Genomic DNA, 26,083 nt, shown 5'->3' on the forward strand with positions numbered 1-26,083 from the left:
TGTGTTGCTATACTGGCTGAAAAATGGGGGGTTGAAGTTCAACACTGACTACTTTAAGTGATGTAGCCAACAGGTGCACATTTGTGTTGCACAGTTCTTTACTTTTACTGTTTACAACCCCCCAATTTCCACATTAAATATGGCCAGTTAACTGTTGTTTAGCTTTTGATAAGCCTCATTAAGAGGTTGCACGCAAACATTCACACACTGCTACATTAGTTCACTGTTGAATATCTATGAGCAGTAAAAACCTAACCACACATTTCACAGTCTTTCATATAAATTGAAACACTGTCATTGTTTTCACACACAGCCTATTGGTGTAACACTTATTTCACAGTAAGGTTGATGCATTGTTGTTGTTGTAACTGTTACAACCTTTAAGCACTAATAATTTGCGTGGATATGCAAAAGTAGAAACATTAGCGGGTTACATACTACTGACTCCGCATCTGTCATTCGACTGCCGTGCCGTGACATGTGGCCGGCGCCGTTCATAGCCAGGTGGTGCTCCCGCACTCGGCCGAGCTGCAGAGCGCCTCTATCGCCGTGTTCACGTACTAACGTAGCGGCACTTTTGAATGTCATGGCACTGTCACAACACTTTTCCCCCTTGAAAAAAAAAAAAAAAAAAAACTCACTTCCTTGGAGACACGGACAGTGCAGAGACATCCATGGCCTCTCAGGAGGCCCCGAGAAGATCCCGCAGAGAAACACAAGAGTATGGTCGAAAATGTCCAGGACGGAAGCTTGCGCGTGGAACGTGCCTCCTGGACGAGATGATGGGTGAAAACTCCGGAGCAGCATCCATAGGTGTCGTGGACCTGGGGGTGTGCTCCAGCGAGATGGGTCCCGGAGAAGGCGGCATCGCGACTGGGGCCGGTTCCGGCGTACTCGGAAGTGGTAGCGACGTCGGCTGCAGCAACACGCCCGGAAGATCGGCAGCAGCGACAGGACTGGCTTCTCGGGCTGGTGGAGACGAAAGAAGGGGCGGTGGCACCGGCGTGGCCACCACTCGTGGGCGCATCTGGTTGTAATGGCGATCAACCATGCCATCGTCCGTACGTATTTCACAAAGCCGGCGGCCGCGAAGAGCCTGGACCACCCCTGGAATCCATTTAGGGCGAGATCCATACCCCCGTGCCCACACGTAGGCGCCCACCGGGTATTTTCCTTCACTAGGGGACACAGTACAAGGCCTGACAGGGTGAAGCAGGTGCAGTAGAGTGCGTGGTTGGTGGCCATGCAAGAGTTCAGCAGGGCTGCGATCACCCAGAGGCGTGAAGCGATAAGAACTCTGAAATTGCAACAGAGCGTCATCTGTGGAAAAAATCACTAAGGAATTTTTTCATTTGGCTTTTGAAAGTGCGGACAAGGCGCTCGACCTCCCCATTCGATTGCGGATGGAAGGGCGGTGCTGTAACATGATGAATCCCTTGTCCAGCACAAAAATCACGGAAGGCCTGCAAAGAGAACTGAGGGCCATTGTCCGTGACAATCATGGATGGAAGACCTTCTAGCGCAAAGATTTTGGACAAAGCCAGCGTCGTCGCTGCAGTGGTGGGCGACGGACATCGAACAACAAACGGAAACTTCAAGAAGGCGTCAATCAACAGTAGCCAATAAGTGCCAAGGAAGGGGCCGGCAAAGTCAGCGTGCACCCGTTCCCACGGCTGCGCCGGATCAGGCCACGGAGAGGGCATTGTACGGGGTGCAGCCAGTTGTTGAGCACACTGACCACACGCAGCGACCATGTGGGTGATGTCCGAATCAATACCAGGCCAATAAACGTGCCTGCGGGCCAGGGACTTAGTCCAAGAAATCCCCCAATGGCCCTCATGCAATAGTTTGAGAACAGCTTTGCGAAGAGAGGCTGGCACCACGACCCGTGGAGATGCGCCATCCGTGGCCAGAAGAACAACACCCTCACAAACAGACAGACAGACGAAGGCGCAAGGCATGGTAGTTGCGAAGGGGATCCGATGCCCGGCCCTTGGTCCTGTCCGACCAACCCCGTTGAACAAAACCGATCACCTGACGCAGGACCGGGTCCCGCGCAGTAGCCGACGTGACCTGCGAACACGGACGAGAATTCAGAACACAATCCATCCGGTTTTTGATATGGAATATCCTCAGATATGAGGTGCACATCATCATCAATGGAGAACCCGAACAACTGGAAAGCATCATAACCGAACAGGTTTTCCGTGCCCGCATGATCCACCACATAAAACGTGAGGGGCCTAACAACAGACTTGTAGGCAGTGGAAGCATCAAACTGGCCAACGATAGGAATTTTCTGCTTATTATAAGTTCGCAGATTTCGCGTAACGAGAGACAAGGGAGGGGAGCCAAACTCCAAATACATGTGAGAATTAATGAGAGTTACTGCAGAGCCCATGTCCACTTGCATGCAAATGTCTTTATCCTGAACACGAACAGTAACCAACAACTTATTTGTTTGAGAAAGCACAGAGTTAACATCCATGTCCGATGCCTCGTCCTCGTCAACAGGAACTTTAGCGGACTGACACACAGAAGCAATGTGGCCTTTTTTCCTACATGAATTACATGTGGTCCAACGTTTTGGACACGCGGCCCTGTAATGCTGTACGAAACAACGTGGACAAGAAGGAAGTGCAGAACGAACCTGCTTCTGTGGTTGCTGTTTTCGCTGCGAGCGTGGCGGCCCAACGCGACGTTGTTGACGTGAGAGAACCGCCGCCACATCGTCGTTCCCCTGTGAAACAGGCAAATTGTCCGTGTCGAAAGTTGTCTGTACAGCGCCTACATCACACCACGCGTCTATTTGTGCACCAGCAGCGTGAGACACTTCAAAAGATTGAGCGATGCTGAGAACTGCCGACAACGATGGGTTTGGCAGTTGTAAGGCACGTTGCCGAACTTCTTTATCAGGAGCAAGCAGTAGAATAGCATCCCTAACCATTGAATCAGCATAAGACTCATGATGAGTGTACGTGACAAACTGACATTTCCTACTCAGACCGTGTAGTTCCGCCGCCCAAGCCTGGTAAGATTGATGGGTCTGTTTACGACACCAGTAGAACGCCACGCGGGCGGCAATGACGTGGGTGTTTTTGTGGTAATAGTTAGACAATAAGTCACACATTTCTTGGAAGGACAGAGAGGCAGGTTCCCGCAGAGGGGTAACTGAGATAGCAGCTGATAGATCCTTGGGGAAATCCAAGATAGAAATTACGACTTACACATAGGAGCGTCGACAACGCCGAAAGCCAAGAAGTGTTGCCGCAAACGCTTCTCATAATCCTCCCAGTCTTCAGCGGCCTCGTCGTAAGGAGGGAACAGAGGCGGAGAAGAGGAAGACAGACGATGAGTAAGCAGCGTCGACAACACCTGAATAGCAGCCGTCAGCTGTGTTTGTTCTTCAATGAGCGCTTGCATAAGCTGTTCCATGTCTGCCCCGACACGAACACCCAAGTCCACAACGCAGGAAAAAAAAAAAAATATCCGACCTCGTCGCCAAAATGTTATAACCTTTAAGCACTAATAATTTGCGTGGATATGCAAAAGTAGAAACACTAGCGGGTTACATACTACTGACTCCGCATCTGTCATTCGACTGCCGTGCTGTGACATGCGGCCGGCGCCGTTCATAGCCAGGTGGCACTCCCGCGCTCGGCCGAGCTGCGGAGCGCCTCTATCGCCGTGTTAGCGTACTAACGTAGCGGCACTTTTGAATGTCGTGGCACTGTCACAACAGTTACCAGCACAGGTTTCTTGTCTGAAAATCAGCCATGGACTGACTGTATCAGGACCAAAAATCGGGTCCTTATATATTATCACAATAACAGGCACTGAAACTACACATTGTTTGATGTTTAATTTACAGAAATCACAATCAAAACTTAACTCATTAAGGGGCTCCGGAACGCCCTATACTTGCAATGTTAAAATAACGCTTATAAATTACATCTTTCCTCACAAAGTATTTGAGGTAGGAAGTTGAACTTTTTACAGATTATTTATTGGAATATGGGCTACAACTTAACACAGGGATTTTACAAAATTTTAGTTCAGTTATTAAAGATGATTTTTTTTCAATTGTAATGAAAATTCACAACATTTTTTTGCAATTTTTTATTTATATATTCAAAAATATACAGTTTTTTGGGAAAAGGCTGTGTTAAATTATGCAGAAGGTACTGTGTAACATTTACTGAAAGTTTGAAACAAATATGTTTGGAAGATCCTTAGAAAACATGTAATTAGTATGAGAAAATAAAAGTTTTGGGAATCGAGCGACAAAGATTGGATTAACTTTTTAGTGCATTCCAGGTCCATAGGATGGATTATCTTCATCCTCTGCAAACTCCTCCTCCAGCTTCCTCTTGTTCCTCTTCCTGTTTACTCTTGCTTGTATTTCTAGACTCTTTACAGCCCTGTCTGCAGCCCGAAGGCATTCCTTGTCTAAAGCAAGCATCGCTCGTACCATGTTAGAACCTATCTTCATTCCCATATTTCTAAATACCTTGCACCTTACAATGTTGCCATCATTGAAAGTCGCAACAGCATCATACACACCAAAGTGAAGTGTTTCTATTCCAACAAATACAGTCTTGGGGATTCTCGAGCATATAACACTATTTACACTTTCATTGGGATTTTGAGTTTTTCCGTGAATACACTTTTTCAACAGTTCAGGTGCTGCTAAGTCTCTGAAAATAGGTTTTATCACCTCCATTATTGCATGAGGCAGACTATGCTTATGAGTGTACACTTCACCAGTTAGCAATCCTTTGTTATATTTACACCAACTGTCTTCTTCTTTGGGACACAAGCTATGTTGGGGATTTTCATCGGTTGAAGAAGTATGAAAAAAAAAAGAGCCCAAACAGCCTTCTTCATTTCGTCGACACTTTGTGTATTTTGCCTAATAGCCATTCCATAATAGTTCTGTATTTTGTCAATTACACTGTCAGTTAACCTTCCCTTCCCATCCAACCCTTTACCATCACTGGGTTTTTGTTTTTTGTACGAAGCTTTCAGTCGCCGAAGTCTTGTTCCCATTCGCTTCTGTACATGTCCAATACACTCAAATTTCTGCACTACAACATCATCACCATAGGGCTTCAGTCCTTGAACATGTTTGAAACTTTTAGAATCACCGTCACCAAGGTAATTAACATATCGCACTTTATCACACGCCTCAGAACGCTGGAATATACTGGCAACACCAGCCACTTCCATTCCTCCACTACTGCCACTATAGTTAGCTTTGCAATTATTTTCATGTGTACCTTTATATTTTTGTGGACATCTACAATACTTTGATATTACTGCTACATCTAAAACTTTCCCTGTATACGTACTGGTGGCAGATACTACACCATGAAGAGATGTGTGTCCCCGTTTATGCCAGGTACCATCGAACGTTGCAGTCAAATCTCTGTTACCATTATTTTCCATTACTGCCTCTTCCACAGCATTCTTCATAGATTCTATACAGACATCTTCTACTTTAGACCCTATTAATTTATTATAGGTCGTAAACTTGGTTGGGGGATTTGGAAGATTCATGATGCCACAGAAAATTGCACCTGCAGTAGCACCCTTACCAACTGAATGCAAGGAATAAACAAATCTAATGTTGTGTTTGTAGATTTTGCTACCATTTTCTTCAGTTGCAGTTACTGCAACACTGTTCCAAAAGGTGGTCATGTATGAACACTTATCACATTTCAGTTGTATTTCACTAGCAAGTCCTACGTGCTTTATTATGGAGAGTTCCAGACCAACTTCACTACAATGAATACATCTTCCACAGTTTGAAAAAATTCCTTTGAGAACCGACATATCAAATATTTCATTCACATCCGATTCACCCATAAAACATTCATAGTTTTCACTCATTGAACCAAGCTTCTTCTGTGAAGTATTTTCTTTCCCACTTTGACTGCTATGGCCAGGTGTACTTGAGAGGTTAGGTTCACTCACTTGGTTATCATCTTTATTGTTTACAGTAATAACACATACCTTTGGCTTTCCAACATTTCTCCTTTTCTTAAAAGCCTTCAGAGGATTTCTAATAACTTTACTTTTACTCATTATTATACTTCAACAAAACAGAGACTCAAGAAACAGAATTAATTACGAATATTTTCGAGATAACGACAGAGTAAATAAACATGAAACAATCGACAATCACACCAGCGATATATATTGAACCATCACAGGTTAGCCACAACTCATACTTTATCTCACATCACTAAAATGTACCTGATGAACACGGACGTTAATAATAACACCATTTGACAGCAGTTTAACAGCGCCACAGTGGGTCACGCCCATGTAGAACACATTTCAAAAAAAATTTAAAAATAGTTGTAGTCTTCGGAATTGAATAAATTATATATCTATTAAAAGGTAACAGTCTGCAGATTCAGAAAACGCAAAAAAGTAAAAATTGAACTTTTCATGATTTTGAACCTTTCCGGAGCCCCCTAAATTAACTGAATACATCGAAAAATTGTGTCTTTTTAACAGTTTCTTCTACTACAAGGGTTAAGCCACATTATTTGTTTAAATCATGAAATTAACAAATGTAGTTATGCAAACAATACTTTTGATGAAACTGGAAATTACTTTGGAATTAATTAAGAGCTGGCTTTGCTAACATGTTTTTGAATAGGTCCAAATAAATACTTAAAGAATGCTATTGATTTGTCTCCCAAATATTTGTAACTAGTACAGGATTTATATTTGTTTGTAAGTCGACAATAGAATTTAAGTTACAAAACAGTTACTGATAACTAAAGATACTAACTAGTAATAGTCAAAATAAATTAGAAAATCAATTACACACCTAAAATTAAGCACAAAATTACATCTTGTGTTATATTCTTTAAAATTGAGAGCCAACCTTTCTCTTTTATGAAAATGCAGATTATACTCGCATTTGTTAATCATAATTAGTCAGACATGAAAAAATGAATTTTAAGGAGGCAGATGGCAAAACAAGAGAGGAATTAAAAATATCCCAGCTTGCTTCATCACAATATCAGTGCATTTAATGCCAGGAGCTGTATATACTGTAATTGTAGATCGGAAACTTGTGCAAAAATCTTCTGTAATAAGTGAAATTTTTTCACTGGATTGAGGACTTTTTGGTAGGGAGGACACAGCACTTTATCTTGAATGGAGAGTCATCTCCAGATGTGGAAGTAACTTCAGATGTGCCCCAGGGAAGTGTGTTGGAACACTTTCTGTTCATATTGTATATTAATGACCTTGCAGACAATATTAATAGTAAAATCAGGCTTTTTCTACATGATGCAGTTATCTGTAATGAAGTACTATCTGAGAGCAGCTACATAAATATTCAGTTAGGTCTTTATGAGATTCCAACATGGTGGAAAGATTGGCATCATGCTTTAAATGTTTATAAATGTAAAATTTTGCACTCCAAAAAGCAAAAACACATAGTATCCTATGACTATAATATCAACAAGTCACATATGGAATTGGCCAACACACATAAATACCTGGGTGTAATACTTTGAAGAGATATGAAATGGACCAATCATATTGGCTTAGTTGTGGGTGAAGCAGGTGGTAGACTTCAGTTTATTGGTGGAATACTGGGGAGGTATAATCAGTCTACAAAGGAGATTGCTTACAAATTGTTTGTGCAACTGGTTCTAGAATATTGCTCAAATGTGTGGGTCCCATACCAGATAGGACTAACAGGGGTTATTGAATGTATATAGAGAAGAGTAGCACAAATGGTCACAGGTTTGTTTAATCTGTGAGAGTGTCACAGAGATACTGAAGGAACTGAACTGGAAGACTCTTGAAGATAGACATAAACTATCCTGAGAAGGTCTTCATGAACTGACTTTAAATGATTACTCTTGGAATATACAACAAACCTCTCTCTACGCATCGCTCACATACGGATCATGAGGATAAGATTAGAATAACTACTGCATGCACAGAGGCATCAAAACAAACATTCTCCCCACACTCCATACATGAATGGAACAGGAAGAAACCCTTTAACTGGTACAATGGGATGTACCCTCTCCCATGCACCTCATGTTGGTTTGCAGAGTATAGATGTAGACATATATATATAACTTTGGCTCCAGCTATTGTGTTGCTGCAAATGCTTCATAATCCATTATGCTCATGGTCTCTCAAATGTGAGATAGGGCATCAGCTGTCACATTCCTTTCTGTGTTGATGTGTATGATATTTTTTGTGAAATGCCCAGTGTAACCTAATTGACAGAGCTGGTGTGGCAAAGCTTTGTCAGCGCTTTGTTGAAACAAATGTGTGAGAGGTCTGCGGTCTGTAACCGAGGTGAACTGTTCCCCCTCGAGCAAGTGTCAAAACTTCCTAGTGGTGGCATATAGTTCACTATCGTGTATGGACCAGAAACTTCTTGTCAAAGAATGCTAACGCCTGCCAGCATTGATTTATCTGCTGTTTCAGCATTGTACCCACTGCTGTCATGGAAACATCCACGTGATGCCCATAGGAGGTTGTGGAAATGAATGTGCTGACACTGTGTCATTTGTGAAAGTGGATTTCGGTTTAGTGAAAGCTGCTAGCACTTTATAAGACACTCTACTACATCACTGGAGTTATGTGTCAAATGTAGAAACTCATTTAATGGTCCCACTAAGGGGTGCCGGTCTCAAACAAAGTAACGATAAAAATTTGTGACCCCCCAGAAACTGACATAACTCACACATTGATGCCAGCTGTGAGTAATTGACTGCTGCCTGAACCCTCTCCTGTGAAGGCCACATTATGTGGGCATTAATGGTGTGGCACAGCAGCTGCATGTCTGTTTTCTGAAAACACATTTGAGTTAATGAGCAAACTGTGTGCATGAAGATGGTCAAAAAGCTGGTGTAAATGAATTAGAAGTCCTGCCTCTGATCTGCACATTATTAACACACTGTCAATGTAATCAAAGCCAGACTCAAAATTGGGAGTCACATTGTTGACAAACCTTTTAAAAGTTATTGTGGCATTATATAAACCAAATGGTGAATTCATAAAGTCAGAACAGTGTATACACAGTCATTTTGGGGACGTCTTCTGGCACGACTGGTACTCGGTAGTATGCACACACTAGATTGATCATAAAGAAGACACATTTACCATCCACTCCCTATGTGTGAAGTCCTTAATGTGTGGCCCAAAGAGTTATCAGGTACAGTCCGACTGTTAAGATGATGATAATCACCGCAGGAGCTCTTTCCATTAATTGGGCACTATATGCAGAAGTGAAGCCCAGCTGCTACTAGATGGTTGGCAGATTCCCTGCACCAGCATGAAGGCAAACTCTTGTTTCCTATTTTGGTCTTTTTGGGTTTAAAACATAGTGATCACACATGATTCAGCATCAGTACTGTATTATACTGCACTGGTGCAAGTGTGAGTGACTGTTGCATAATTTAAGGAAATTGCCTAAGAAGTGTAATTGCTCACACTCAAGCACAGTCACTTTGACAAAACTGACCCCAGCTGCTGATGCTGGTCATCATGTCCAGAAGAGTGCGGTGTCAAATATCTGGGAGCAGCATGAAAAATGATGAGAAGTCTGCTCCTAGCATCAGGTGCACCACATTGGAAACTATTAGCTGATATTCAGACCTGTGTCAGAGACCCAGGCTGAGGTATAATGTTACCTGTCTGAAAGTCTCACTGTTGGAGCCATTAGCAGCAAACAAACAGATTGTAATCCTCACGACTACAGTGAGGCAGGTGGGTGGCCAGGTAAATCAACACTTCCACTCCTGTGTCCACCAGGAATGGTTGTTCTGTGTATCTTTCGGTAGCAAAATGTTGGCAGCTGTTATCTGGAGAGTCAGTCACCATCATTACTTACTTCCCACTGCATTTCCCATTTCACACAGCCAGTTGCACTTCCTTGCCTCCTCACTGGACAGTCCATGATGGAGTCTGCACACGATACAGTGGCCAATGCACAGTGACCTATTTTCATCCAAACCACTAGGTGAGCTGGTTCGGTCATTCGGAAGGGGAGGCCAGCAAGTGTTTACCACCTTCAGCCGGTCGGCGATAACAGAATCAAGGTGCACACCCTGCAATCTTTCTCAAATGATTTTACGGAAACTATTTGATTAAAAAATTCAGTTTTGCTTTCCTTGTAGCTCTATACATTGGGTTCATTATAATGTGATGATGATTTCATTAATGATCATAGTTACTGTGATATTTATGTGGGAGTAAGACACTGCAAAAAATTCAAAGAAGTATGCAATGAAAAATAGGGGTCACTATGATTTTGCATTTGGTGTATATTACATAATATGTTGCTATGTATGAAATGTAGCTGACATATTGAATTCTCTTCAGACTTGAGTGGAGGTCTATCTGTCATCAGCCTCAAGAAAATTGATGTGACTCATTTGTGATCGCACTGTGCCAGCTATAAAGCCACAGTGAAATATCCGCAACATCCCTCATATTTCACAAACAGTTTGAGATATGAAAATGAGATTCTGGCAAATGATAGCACACAAAGAGGAGAGTATTTTGCTGTATGGTTATTATGGAAAACTTTATTATCTTCCACATTATTCCACTAACTACAGACTTTTTTGATGAAAGAATGTAATTCTTGGAGGCCATTGAGAGCTGCTGACATGTGAAATGCTGTGGGTTTTGGAGCAGCATAAGTGAAGACATTACACAATTATTCTGTGCTGAGGATATGCTTTTTCATTAGCTGTTGACCTTACTTTTCTTCAGCTACTCAGTGAATAACTTAATAAACTACTGTTTCAGGACTCTCTTGCAGTTGCATCTGCACAACATGTTAACAAGGGGAGACTGTGTACCTTACTGGTTTTTGACAAAAGAAGCAAATTTTAACATGGCAATGAGAGAAACATGTAGGTTTTACTGAAAATTCACCACTCGTGACACTTCTCTGAATGTTGCAAATGATTAACAAGTCAAGTGGAAATAAATTGCTGTATTTTCAGCAGAATTCTTTTTAGATACTAACTAAAGCAGAGGCAAAGTTCTTTTCAAATGGTCACTGCATAAGTATGGGTGTGGAAGGGCCTCACTTAATATTTCCAAAAATGTGAGTGTAGGCTTCAGTTTAGAACAGTACTTCACCTCCAGTGCTCAACATTTCCCCTACAGTACCTGCCCACAGCCCGCACCACTACTGCTCTCCCCATGCATACCCTCCTGTCCACGCATCTATTGGCCATGGTGTTCTGTGCAGATTCTACCAGCATAATTTTGTAGCTGATAGTGAGGAACTGTGACTCCACTTTGAGTGATAGCATTGGTGTTCACTAATACTCTACTGTAAAGCTGTGACTCAAGTAGTAAGTTCCACTAGCTAAGCTCAAAGTGATGAAACCTCACCACTGTGGTATTAACCCTTGCAGATGGATACATTTCGACAGTGTGGTTAGTCATCTGTGCAACTGCATCCAGCCCTCCTGCAGACACTATGAGTATTTTTAGTGAGGCTGATGGGAGGCATGACAACTAAATATTTCTCAGAACGTCACTGGCAACAGCACCATTCACCAGTGTCTGCAAATGATGTTGGAACTGCGATAGTGAGTGATTGCCGAGAACTTCTGTCCACAGCAAATTCTCAAACTGTTCAGTTTCAGACTGTGATGTGCGCTCTATCGGTGCATTTGTAAACACTGTATACAACTCTGTAGCTGATGGTTCAAGCTAGAATGTCCTGCCCTTTGTGGCCACCTCACCATTTAGTGCAGTAATGATGTGACCGTATTCAGTCTTGTCAGCAGTAACGTGTACCAGTACAGACCAGCTCTTCAACTGCATGAATCAAAGCACCAGACTTTGTTGCCAGAATGGAGATGGCTTCACTGCAATGAGACTGATTACCCTGCTCACTGGCACCTCATCTCTGGTTGTCAGCATTGCCATCGGTACAGTCTAGAACACTGTGTGAACTGTGAATGAAATATGCGGGAGTGCTGACGCGGCTGTCACACTTTCAAGTTGCGGCATGGCCGAGTCTTAATCACACTGTGCAGTGTGGCCATTTCATACTACTCATGTTGTATCTGGAACAGATATCTTTCAATCATGTCAGGGTCACTGATAAATGTTGGAATTTATAACGAGATATTTATCTCCAACATTTAACAAATTGTAGCATACAGAAAAATGTGAGAGAGTGATGTACCTGAATATGGATAGCAACTGAGGAAAAACAAAGAATAAATAACAGTAGTGGTCAGGATAACACCAAAATTACATGCATTACACATCTGTGATAAGGTACATTTTGGGTCAGGATAATTTTCACTGGGTGCACTGTCATTACAAAGCAAAGGCATTCATGAAACCTGGTAACACACTCTTTGGTCCTAACTTATATTGTTATTATATAAATGCCATTTTTCCACAAGACATGTTTGTCACAAAAGCACAACATCCATGATTGCTATCCAGAGACACCATACAGTAAAACAAATTGTATTTTAGGACTCAGGTAACAAATCCATATTTCAAATGCCGACACCAGTTAAATTCATTGCCCCATATTTTGATACCATGAACTGAGTGTCCATAACAACTAAAGATCATAATAGGATAATGGGTTTCATGAGGGACCTAATGATTTAGCTAACTCCAAAGTGATATCACATATTAACAGAAGAAGTTGCAGTGCAATATTTAAATTCAATTAAATGATTGTTTCAAGAAGTAATGTTCATTCATCTAATACTACAGGACAAAAGAGCATGTATTACACACACAACTGTAGCCCAAGCAGATCACGTAAATTAATATCAACACAATATTAATCATAATACAACTAATACAATATTAATAATAACATTAAATTTTCCATAACTTTGGAAATGCCACAAACTCACAAAATCTGAGACCAGTTTTGCAATCAGCCCAAAAATTTCTTTAAGATGAGACATTTTACACGTCATCTCGCAGACATTTTACATTTTGTAAAAATTATATTGAATAATCACTGTCACCATGACATTGGGAGTTTGTGTTTGGCCATCTGTGACTGATTGTCTCCGTGAATGTGTGTACTTTTGCTAGAGATAGAGAAAGAGCTTGTGCTAATGCTGTTTTATGTCACATATTCCTGTGTGCCACACACTGGACTACTGGAGGTGAGTGGTTGCCTCCCCTTTACACATATTAGTTTTTTCCCACACTGGAATTTCTGTTATTGTTATATTTATTTTATTTTGCTAAGATGGCAGAATGAATTCTGAATGGAATAAGTGACTCAAATATGGTTGCCATCACATTAACTCTCAAGTGTGTGCACCTATGTATAGAGTGCCAACCATGAACGATACTGCCTTGTACTGTTCCAGTGTTGCTATACAGTTGTGAGGCTGTACCCTTTCATTCATTATTGTTTCAGCTAACATATTGTTAAGTTGTGCTGCCATATATCCAAGTGAGCAACAGTAATGTAATATAAACTGTGAGCTAGATGAGGGAAAACTTACAATCCATGCAAGAAAATGGCCCAGAATCTGAGCTAGCAGTTGTATATGAGATAATTTGCAATCAAATAAGCAGTTGGCTATTATGTAGTGCAACTGTGCTGTTTTCATGCTTCAAGTGTGTCATTACTGTGGGGTAACTCCTGTATATGGCAGTGGACTGATATAATTAAAATAAGATTACACTGTGATTTTGCACATGCGTGTTTATCTTTATAACATAAAGACAGCTATTCTTCACACATGTACAAAGTATGCTACATACATGCTTGTGCTGTAAAAAATGCCACAACCACTCAATGGTTAGTAGACATTACAGTTAATGTAATATACAACGGAAAAACACTTTTATGTTAAAGCTAACACAAATTAAAATAGTGCTAACATTAAGGCAGCTTAATTATACTGCTAGCACACTTTAATTTTGCCCCTCTCCAATTGGTGATAATCGGCTGACTTTGTGCCACTCTCAATTGTTTAAGTTTGCTGCCAACCTTTGCTATGTGACAGTACTGTAGGAAACTTCCTTTCTGGACAAAAATGCACTCCAAACATGGTCAGACAAGTTCTTTGCCTCGAAACCACGTGATTCCTGCGGCCACCGAATGGGGAAGTTATCACAGCACTGGCAGACTGTTGTAAATAGTGAAGGAGAATATTGATGACTAAAATCTCTGTTATGTCAATCTTCTGTGTTTATTAAACTTATGGAAAAACAGTACGAACTTAAGCATCGACGCAGGATCTGGCTGGAGACACACTGTGGGGGTTGCAGTTTGCAGGTGGATTTGGATGGGAGCTATGTCGGGCGAGTGGACAGGAGGAGAAATAGGTGGGGAGCAGGAGAAATGTAGCCAAAGGCTTTGAGGGTTTCAGCAGGTGTGCCAACTAGGAATGCAAATTGGGGCATGACAGGTACACAGGCTAGGCATGCAAAACATCTTAATTGTAACAAATGAGGTGCTGCACACAGTGAAGCTGAAGTTGATGCAGAGGGGTGTGGGACAAAAGACTGAGGAAAGTGACATGGAAGGTTGGACTGGAAGGAGGGGCAAGACAGAGGACAGGTAAACTGTTGGTTGAAGCATGTGGGCAAAGTGGGTTAGCAGAGATTACAGGAGAATTACAGGAATGAAGGATGTGTTACAAGGATAACTCTCACATATGTTGTTTAGAAAAGCTGGTACTACAGTCAAGGCTCCAGATAGCATGGGCTTGGTTGCTGTCATTGAACTCTAGTATATCGTTCTTCATACATCCATAGTTGAAATGGAGGGCAGTGGGACGTCATCTCGTGCATTTGGAGGGGGGGGGGGGGGGGGGGCTTCAATTCTCTTCTCAGCCAAAGTTGGCAGTAGCCACTTATTCTGATGGATGGCCAGTTTGTGGCCATGATCACATAAAAATCCTCGTCTACATCTACGTGACTACTCTGCAGTTCACACTAAAATTCCTTGCAGTGGCTAAATCGAACCACCTTCAGAATATTTCTCTGTGAATCACAGACTCTTGCAGCATGTGGAAAAAATGAACAAATCTTTTTTTGTGAACTCTGAGTTCTCTTAATTTTTTACTACTGTTATTTCTCTCTACATAGTTGGGCTTCAACAAAATATTTTTACATTTCTGAGAGAAAGATAGTGACCGAAATTACGTGAGAACTCAGTGCACTGAAAAATGCCTTTGTTTTAATGTTTGCCATCCCAGCTTGTTTATCATATCCATGTCATTTATGCAGATTAGGTACAGTAGAGGGCCTATAACACTTTCCTGGGGAACACTAGATGTTACTTCCATTTTACTTGATGATTTTCACCAATTACTATGAACTGTGACCTTTCTGACAGGAAATCACAAATCCTGTCACACAACTAAGATGATACTCCATAGGCACACAATTTAATTAGCAGTCACATGTGAGGAATGGGTCAAAAGCCTTGCTGAAATCTAGAAATTAATTTAAGATCCCCTGTTCTTAACACTGATTACTTCATGTGAACAAAGAGCTAGTTGTGTTTTTCAAGAATGATGTTTCCTGAATCCATGCTATGTCTCAATAGACAGTTACCTTTGAAGTAGTTCATAACATCTGAATACAGTATATGTTTGAAAATTCTACTGCAAATCAGTGTCAGCGATATGGATCTGTAATTCATTGCATTACTCCTATTTCCTTCCTTCAGTATTGGTGTGAGTCTTTAGCAACAGACTCTGTGTAGAGTGACTGGTTCTATATGCTTGCTATGTAAGGAGCTATTGTATCAGCATACTCTGAAAGGAACCTAATTGGTATACTGTCTGGACCAGAAGACTTAACTTTTTTCAGTTATTTAAACTACTTCACGACATCTCCAAGTTACTCATGTTTATATCTATTCTCAATTAAAATTCTTGAATATTTACTTAATCTTCCTTGCTGAAGGAATTTGGGAGACGTGTTAAGTAACTCTGCTGCAGTGGCACAGCCGCTGGTAATGTTACCATTGGTATTATATGGTGAAGGTATTGTTTGTGTCTTGCCACTGATGTACTTCACATACGACCAGAATCCTTTTGGATTTTCACCAGATGCTGAGGCTGAGTTTCATTGTGAATGCTATTAAAAACATCTGACTTTGAAGTCTGTGTTAAGCTTTGAGCTTCACTAAAATGTCACCAGTCTTGGAGATTTTCATTCTTTTAAATTTGACACGACGATGACTTCTTTTTTTTTTGCAACTGTGTTCAACAGTGTTCTGACCTGTTTTGTGTACCATAGTGAACCACCTGCATCTTATCTCCATTTATTTTATATAAATCTCTCAATTCTCACTGATACTATTTCTCTGAATTTAAGCTACATCTGTTTTACACTTACATAGTTAGTTTGGAAGGAGTGGAGATTGTCTCTTAGTGAGGTACTTCTTGAAATGAGACTCAAGTTTTCATCAACAGCTGATTCATCTGAGTCAGAGGGTCCATAAAAGGAACCAAATACTAATTTATTCTGATTGTAAAGTGTAATCTGTACCCTTACTAACACATAGGAACTACCTATTTAAATTTCACTACAAGATGAACTACTACAAGATAAACTCTCCATCGCCAACACTGTAAACTTATTACTTCTGAATGCCATTACGTTTCTCTAAAAAGTTTCAGCTGAGCTTATCTCTGCCTTTAGCCAGGTTTTGATGCTTATAATGATTTGAGCTTCACTGCTTTCTATCAGCAGTTGCAGGTCTGGTTGTGTTGCAACACAGCTACGACCATTTACAACTACAATACTGACTGCCACTGGGACTACACTCATTCTGTGTTTTCCTGCACCCTTTGAATCTGAAGCCATTTCTGCACATTCCTGAAACCCTCCAAACCTAAAAAACTGCCAAGTCCCCACCACATAGTCCCCACTACACACGAGTAACGCAACACATCTGTTAAGCGGAACTGGAAATCCCACCACCCTGTGGTGCAACTCAAGGAATCTGCAGCCTGCACAGTTGCAGAACCATCCAAGCCTCTGATTCGGACCCTCTACTCTGCTCCATACAAACCAGTCCTCTCAGAGATGCTACACATGGTGAGCATGGCCTTCATTTCTGCTGCACAGAAATAGCAGAAAAGTTGGTATGTGGCATGGCTGCTTGAACTGGTGGCTCCTCCTGTGATGGGATCAGATAAGCCTGTGACAGGATTGGAGTAGGATGTGACAGATGGGTCGTGCACCTCCACGGGATGTGACCCCTAGGGAATGGGTTGGGAGTGAGAGTGGTGTAGTGACAGAACAGGAATGATGTACCAGTTGTGTGGCTGATAGAATATGGTTTTAGGAGGGGTGGCAAGGATTGCATGTAGGATGTCCCTCATTTCTTGGTACAATGATAGATAACTGAATCCCTTGCAAAGGATACAGTTCAGATGCTCCCATCTGTGGTAATACAGGGTGATGAGTGGGGCGCTACTTTGCACCTGATTCTTGGTGGTGGTTGAAGGATTAGGGGTGTGCGAGGATGTGACATGAGAAATGTGTTTTCACACTAGGTACAAGGTTTGGGGGGAAGGGGAGGGGATAGGTAAAGGGGTCGTGCCTGTTTGGGAAGGCCTTGTAGTGTGCAGTATTGATGCAGACATGGTGGGGCTTACACCAAATAAACTGGTGCAAAGAGCTGCATCAAACCAGTCTTTGAACTGAAGACTACTGTAGTCAATTTGCAGTAGAATTTTGGGACAAATACTGTGTCTGAACATTACTAATTACTTCGAAGAGAATGATCTGTTAACACACAGTCGCCACAAACTCAGAAAATATTTTTATTGTTAAATAGGAGGTATTTACTCACATTAAATAATGATTCCTATCAACAGGGAATCTCAAACTGATTCTGTATTTCTAAATTTCCAGACAGCTCTTAACACTGTACCTCACAAGCGGCTTCTAATCAAGTGCGTGCCTACGGAGTATCATCTCAATCATATGACTGGATTCTCAATTTGCTGTCAGAAAGATCACTGTTCAATAAAAATCAATGGAATGTCATTGAGTAAAACAGAAGCACTATATGCCATTGCCGAAGGAAGTGTTATAAGCCCTCTCTTGTTCCTAATCTATATTAACAATTTAGGAGACAATGTGAGCAGCCTGGTTAGACTGTGTGCAGATAATGCTGTCATTTTCTATCTAGGAACATCATCAGAAGATCAAAACAAATTAGAAAATGATTTAGATAAGATATCTGTTTAGTACAAAGAGTGGCAACTAGCTATAACAATAAAAAGTGTGAGGTCTTCCACACGAGTACCAAAAAGAATCCGTTAAATTTCACACATATGTAAAGGCAGCCACTCAACTAAATGTATTGGTATTACAATTACCAACAAGTGAAATTAGAATGAAAAAGTTAAAAATAGTGGTGATGAAGATGAACCAAAAATGGCGTTTTATTGGCATTACACTTAGAAGACGCAACAGATCTGCTAAAGAGACTGCCTACACTATACTCATCTGCTCAATTCTGGAAAACTAATGTGCAGTGTCGGATCCATACCACATAACACAGACAGAGGACATCAAAAATTCAAAGAACGGGAGCTCATTTTGTATTATAACAAAATAGGGGACAAAGTGTCATGAATACAACATGGAAGTAGGATAGCAATCATTAAAACAGAGGTATTTTTTGTTGCAGTGAAACCTCTTCACAAAATTTCAGTCTACAACTTTCTGCTCCAAATGTGAAAAATATTATGTTGACATCCACCTACATATGGATAAATGATCACTGTAACACAGTAAGAGAAATCAGAGCTTACATGGAGAGATTTAAGTGTTCATGTTTTACACGTGGTGTTCAAGAGTCAAAGGGTAGTGAAACAGAGAGAAAGTGGTCGCTGCCAGCACTTATGCATGAATTGTGGAGTAGTAATGTAGATGTAGTGGATGTAGAAGATCCCTGACTGTTGCAGTGGGCTCAGCCTGGTTTCTTGTGGTGTCTACCTTGACCAATTACATTACATGATTTTGTACACATCTCCATGGCAATATCTGAGTGTCACCATAGCTGTGTAGTTGGATATTTTTTGCACCTGGATCTGGTTGCACTTTTTGGCTGAAAGCTGGCAACACAGCTTCCAGCTGTCAGGTATCTTCTTCCTACAGACTGAGAACCAGTTCATGTCACTGGGTACCCCCCCCCCCCCCCCCCAATCTCCTCTTTTGGGATGGCATACCTGTCCAGTTGAGGTTGAGGTACAGTGGCTCCTCCGCTGCTAAACCATCTATGGTGGTTGGTTCCTCCCCCATGACCCATACACTCTTGGTGGCTGTCTGCTGGAAGTCTGTGCCCACCACGTAGGAGACGAGTGAGGGCCAAGGAATGGAGTAAGTGCTGTTCTCTGGGCGCTTCAGCAGGTACCTGGCCTGCCGTCGAGACAAAAAATTACAGCTCAGTTTAAATGAAGTTAGTTCCTAGAATGAGTCCACAGCTATTTTAAAATTTTGTTAATAATGCTTATTTATTTATTTAGTATATGGCTCACTACATCACATGAGGTAATTACATGTAAATAGTCTACAATACAAAGATTAAGTATGCACATAAAGCATACAGACTATATAAAACGAAAAAAGAAAAAATATAAAAATACATAAAACCTCAAAATTGTGAGAACAAAAACAGCTGAATGTCCATGTTGCTGATACATTCTATGGTTATTTCTGTAGTGTGTGCGAAATATGGAGCAGTCACCAGTGACTGCAACCTCCAGCTGAACGTTTTACAGTTTGCCTAGCAGCTCCACTCTTGCACTTCAGAGAAGCTGCTTTCTCTGATCTATACAGACACTCAGTTGACATTCATGGAGCTGTAACACCTGCTCCATTCACTGCCACCATTGTGGTGTAAGTGGTCTGAAGACAGTCACATTCTAACTGAAACCGGTAACAACTGTAAATAAATATTTTATTGTGGTTGATACTCTTTTTAATCAACTTTTAAAGTACTTTTAGCTGGACCACTGTTTCTTCATGAGAATATTCTCAAAAATTACACCGGTTACAGTTTTTTGGTATTCTATGAGGGACATTGAAGAAGCAATGCAAAATATTTTTTTTTTCTCTGCCAATTTCTGTTGCAAAAACATGAAATTTGTTGTGGTACGTCATGGAATATTCCTGCTTCAGCCTCTATGGTTTCATGAAGTTCCAATAGGTGTCACTGCAACTGTAGTGTTCAAAATTCCACGTGGAATGGAGGTGTGTTCCAAGACGAGAACTGTCATCGAGCTACTTTTGACGGAAAACCAGAGCATCACAGTTATTCATAGGTGCTGCAGAATGTCTACAGAGACCTGGCACTCAAAAAAAGCATGGCAAGGGGTTGGATGAAGCATCTGTCATCACCGCAACTAGGTCATGTGTACCTGTCCAAACCCCTGTCATGCCGGCCAGCCAAACACAGCCGTGACTCCTGCAATGTTGGAATGTGCGGACCCTCTCATTTGAGGGGATCATTGTATCAGTCAAACATCTCGCTGCACAGCTGGAGATGTCTGTTGGTAGTGCTCACACATTCATCCACCAGTTGTGGCACTCAACGGTGTGTGCCCACAGGGTTTCCCACTGCCTACCAGAAGACCGTAAAGAGTAACGAAGGACCACCTGTGTGCAACAGCTTGCATGTTACAAGGCTGATGGCAACAATTTTTGTTTCAAACATCATCACAGATGATAAAACGTGACTTCATCACTTTGAACCAAGGATGACACCACTTCACCTCCAAAGAAAATGTTCAAAGCTGTACCCTTGGCTGGTAAGGTCATGGTGATCGTCTTCTGGGACTCAAAGTGTTTATTCTGTCTGATGTCAGCCATCATGGTGCAATGATCAACTCTACATTTTACTGTGCTACAGTCAGGAAATTGAAGAAACAACTCTACCATATTTTTCACCACAAAAATGCAAATGAGCTTCTCCTTCTCCATGACAAGTCTATGCACTTGAGGGGAGCTCACAAAACTTCACTAGACTATTCTTTTTCATACACTTACAGCCCGGATCTTGCACCTTCTTACTTCCATCTGTTTGGTCCAATGAAATATGAACTCTACAGGAAGCAGTACATGGATGATGGAGACATTATTGATGCAGCCAGACATTGGCTCTGATGTCTACCAGTAGAGTGGTAGTGTGCAGACATACAGGCCCTCCCAGCAAGGTGGCATAAGCCCATCGCTCTGAATGGAGATTATGTTGAAAAATAGGGTCTTGTAGCCAAAAGAGTGCGGAACAATGTGGATTGTTGGAATGCTGAATAAGACCAACCAATTTTCAGAAACCAATGTGTTGCTTTTCTTGTTTACGGCAGGCCAGATTTTACTTTACATATTATATCAATGTGGTGTGGTGGTGAGGCAGGGCATTTTATGAAAGGCAGGGGGTGTCTGTCTCATCCATATCTTGGTGGATTTGTAGAAGAGAGCTGTTCTTCATCTTTTTGAGTTCTATAAAGAGTAATTTTTCTTGTTGCAGATGGGTAGGAGCAATATAGTTTAGTGGGAGTAGCCAACAGGTTGGGTTGCCTTTATTTGGTTGGTTGGTTTAAAAGAGGGTGGTAGGGGACCAAATTGCTTGGTCATCAGTCGCTTGTTCCCGTTAAAACAATTCCACAAGGGAAAGAAGAAAACAAAGGAGACGTACAGCACAATACCAGGAGAAAGCAAAAACCACAAGAATGACAGAAGGACAACAAACGGGCAAGGGACAGGCGCTAAAATGTATAAAAGGTAAAACTAAATCAGCCAATGAGGTGTTATCTGCTAAAATTAATGACAACGTGAATGTGAATGTAGGCAAAGCCAATGTGACCATCAGCCATCGAGCCATCGGTGTAAACTACTTCAGAACCCTGGAACACGTCATGAATCAAGAGGAAGTGAAAGTAAGAGAGATGTGGGGTTATGGAGTCTTTAGGGCCATGAAAAAGGTCCAGACAAAGCTGCGGCCTAGGTATACACCATGGAGGTGTATGCGGATGGATCCTGAGTGGAGTTGGTAGAGGAAAGGACTACAGTTCAGACAGAATGGATCAGATACCAACCACAATCGTAAGCACTGACCTGGGCCACTGATGCAGGAGATGAACTGCTGAGGTTGGGAAAAGGAGATAGTAATTCAGATGCTTGGGAGAGCTATGAATGTGTGCAATGTAACTGGCGAGTGGTTGTGCATGTCTGATCTGCAATGGAGGGACTCCAGCCTCCACCATGGGACTCATCCTAAAAGCTCCTGGCACTGGTCGAGCTCCACAGTGGTGCACAGGGTCAAGTAAATGCAATGCTGAGGGCGCTGCCAAACCATAAAGCACATTCCCATAGTCAAGGGAGAACTGAACAAGGGCTCTGTAGAGTGGCAGCAGCAAAGAGTCATCTGCACCCCAGTTGGTGTTGCTCAGGCAGCAGAGGGCATTGAGGTGCTGCTTAAGCTGATGAAGATGAGGAAGCCAAGTCAATCGAGCATTGAAAACCAGTCCTAAGAATCAAATGGCTCTGAGCACTATGCGACTTAACTTCTGAGGTCATCAGTCGCCTAGAACTTAGAACTAATTAAACCTAACTAACCTAAGGACATCACACACATCCATGCCCGAGGCAGGATTTGAACCTGCGATCATAGCAGTCGCTCGGCTCCAGACTGTAGCGCCTAGAACCGCACGGCCACTTCGGCTGGCTCCCAAGAATCAATATGTCTCCACTACCATGAGTGGGTTGTCATAAGGTAAAGTTCTGGTTCTGGATGAATGGTACGATGCCGACAGAGGCGCATGACACATGACTTCGTGGCTGAAAACTGGAAGCTGTGGGCTAGAGCCCATGACTACACCTTACGCATGGCTCCCTGTAGGTGCCACTCAGCAATGCCAATACTGGAGGAGCAGTATGCAACGCAGAAGTCGTCTGCATACAGAGAAGGTGAGACCAATGGCCCTACAGCTGCTGCTAGACTGTTAATGGTCACTAAAAATAGAGAGACACTCAATACAGAGCACTGCAGGACTCCATTCTCCTGGATACGGGGGGAACTATGGGAGGCACCAGATTGGACACGGGAAGTATGGAGCAACAGGAAGTTTTGGATAAAAATCAGGAGTGGGCCCCAGAGATCCCACTCATATAAAATGGCAAGGATATGATGTCACCAGGTTATGTCATACACTTTCCATAAATCAAAAAAGATGGCAACCAGGTGTTGGTGTCTGGAAAAGGCTGTTTGGATGGCAGACTTAAGGGGCACTAGATTATCAGTGGTAGAGCAGCCATGGTGGAAACCGCACTGGTATGGAGCCAGTAGCTCCCGTGAATCTAGGAGCCAATGCAAGTGCTGACTTACCATACATTCTAACAGCTTAAAAAGAACATTGGTGAGGTTGGTGGGCTGATAGCTATCCTCATCAAGCAGGTTTTTACCGGCTTTGAGCACTGGAATGATGGTGTTCTCCTGCTACTGCGATGGAAAGATGCCATCGCACCAGATCTGCTTGAAGATGATGAGGAGATGTCACTTGTAGTCTCTGAGAGACTGTGGATCTGATCTGGCCCAGGAGCTGTGTCAGGGCAATGTGCAAGGGCACTGAGGAGCTCCCACTCTGTAAATGGATCATTATAGGGTTCACTGTGACATTCAGTAAATGAGAGTGGTGTCCCTTCCATCTGCTGTTTAAGAGTGTGAATGGCTGAGGGGGTAATTCTCTGAAACAGAGGCTCGAGCATAGCTATGTATGGGGGACAGTGCTCCCGAGGTAGGTGATGTGTGAGCAACAGGTACTGAAGTGACCCCCACCAGTAAGGGGCAGGTGTAGTCTTACAGCTCCGAGAACTGACTGGAATTGGCGGAACTGATGGGGCTTTTGTGATCATGGTGGCATAAGAGGATGCCATACACACAAGCTGTAGGCATTCAAATTTCCTCTTAGCCTCAATGTAGGTCAATCAGTCCAGGGTCTTGTATTCCATGATTTTCATTTCTGTAAAATCCTGCAGTCTCGTGAGCAAGGGGAATGGTGCTCTCTGTAGTTGAGACAGATGGGAGGCAGGGCACACAGAGTATTGTGATGTGAAGAACGTCCATAATCTCAACAGGTGATGCTGGAAGTCAGCAGGAAGACATATGCCCGAACTTTCAGCACTTAAAGCACCACATTGGGGGAGGGATATATGGCTTGACATCACAGCAATAGACCATCACCTTGACCTTCTTGGGTAGTGTGTCACCCTCGAAGGCCAAGATAAAGGCACCAGCGGACACCTGATTATCCTTCACACCCCGATGGACGCACCAGATACAATGGACACCTCACCACTCTAAACTGGTGCGCAGCTCATCATCAAACTGCAAAAGAAGGTCCCTGTAGAATATAATACCCTGGACCATATTTAAGCTCTTATGGGGCATGATGGTAATGGAAACATACCCCAGCTTGTCACAGGCAAGTAATGCATGTGATTGGGCAGAGGATGATGTTTTTATCAAGACCAACCCAGATTGCATTTTGGGCAATTCTTCACCTCCCCAAACTTGTCCTCTAAATACTCTACAAAAAACTGAAGCTTCATCACATTGAAGGATTCCCCATCAGCTCTCATACATACAAGGTACCAGGGTGAATAAGATTTGCTGCCATCCTTAGCCTGGCGTTCCTCCCATGGTGTGGCCAGGGTGGGGAACAGTTTGGGGTCATACTTCCCTACATTAAACTAAGAACTGGAGCACTTAGAGACTGCTGGTTTTGACCACCAGCAAGTGATGACATGGTATGCTTCATGGCATGTCATCCACCAGGGGGCCTTACCCACAGGTGCCACCTGGCCACAGCAAAGGCCACCTGGCAGGATGGCAATTGCCGGGAGTCCTGATGACCCAGGGTGACAGGCATTTACTCATTGGAATACATGGGGAGTTAACAGTGCAGGCATCAGCAGAGTGATCTCTGTGTAGTTGAGGGCTACAACCAGCAGTGTACATGATGGCCCCACCACAACAGACTGGCTACTGTGCTGGATATGAGGTACAAAGAAGTCCATGGTCATCATCAGTACAGAAAATGACACTGCATATTGGATGAAGGAAAACGCACCTAGGAAGGTGTCCTCACCCAAGAGATGCAAAATGAGTAAAACTACAAAGCCACAATGATAAAGAATGCTGAAGGTCTCAGTGCAAGATGGACACGATGCACCATGTAAGGTGCCCTTCCCCAATTGGCTCGCTCTTCAGGAACATTTGGTAAAATGAAGGTCAAACCCTACAGGGGACCATCACATATAGACTGAAACATGTGAGACTCCTTTTAGTCACCTCTTACAACAGGCAGGAATAACTTGGGCCTATTTTATCCACTGAATCTGCAGGGGAGTCGCCTTTATTTAGCCTGTTATATGGAGCACAGTTTGATTCAGTTAGACACTGATGAGACCAGTGTGAGTATTGTCGAGTCAGACTGGTGCACAGCATTCTGCTACCTGATAGATTAGACCTAAAACTGAAGTCAGTAGTGTGGTGCCTGAAGGTCTCCCTGAAGTGTTGGCAACTTTCTGCAAGATGTTGTTGGCATTTTTAAGTTGGTCAGCTGTGTTTGACAGATGATTCTTGAATCTCGATGATCTAGTCATGATGACACCATAATATTTTGAATGTCAATTGTGGGATAATGCCCTGTTCCCAAAGTAAACACTATGTTCTCTGTTGGTGAACTTGTTGTCGAGGCGGAATGCCGATACCATGAATAATGCTATATGGATGCAACTAGGCTAGAGTGAAGGGTATGGTGAAATATAATGCTAATCCACATTAGGTTTGACTGCAGATACTCGGTTTCAAAAGTTTAAAACAATCTTCTTACAAAAGTACTGACATTTTATTATTAATGCAACTGGTATTCACTGTTCAAACACTTAAGCATACAAATAAACTGAAAAAATACAAACTTTGAATTAATAATATACATATATTTATATTTTCTTAGCAGTTCTGACCATATTTTATGGTAAACCATTGTTTTCCTGCAATTATCACAGCACTGCTGAAAGTCATCACATC

General features: G+C 42.3%; 1 protein-coding gene across 4 annotated transcripts in view; it reads right to left on the minus strand.

Moving 5' to 3' along the window:
* Positions 1-26,083, minus strand: part of LOC126199070 (aminopeptidase N-like) — a 585,568-nt gene that overhangs the window by 91,493 nt on the left and 467,992 nt on the right. For all 4 annotated transcript variants that reach the window (XM_049935786.1, XM_049935785.1, XM_049935787.1 and 1 more), the window contains exon 10: positions 19,221-19,410. In XM_049935786.1, the coding sequence (XP_049791743.1) occupies positions 19,221-19,410 (190 nt within the window). The remainder of the gene's footprint in view (positions 1-19,220; positions 19,411-26,083) is intronic.

This window comes from Schistocerca nitens, chromosome 8 (assembly GCF_023898315.1).
Source record: "Schistocerca nitens isolate TAMUIC-IGC-003100 chromosome 8, iqSchNite1.1, whole genome shotgun sequence".
Classification (NCBI taxonomy): domain Eukaryota; kingdom Metazoa; phylum Arthropoda; class Insecta; order Orthoptera; family Acrididae; genus Schistocerca; species Schistocerca nitens.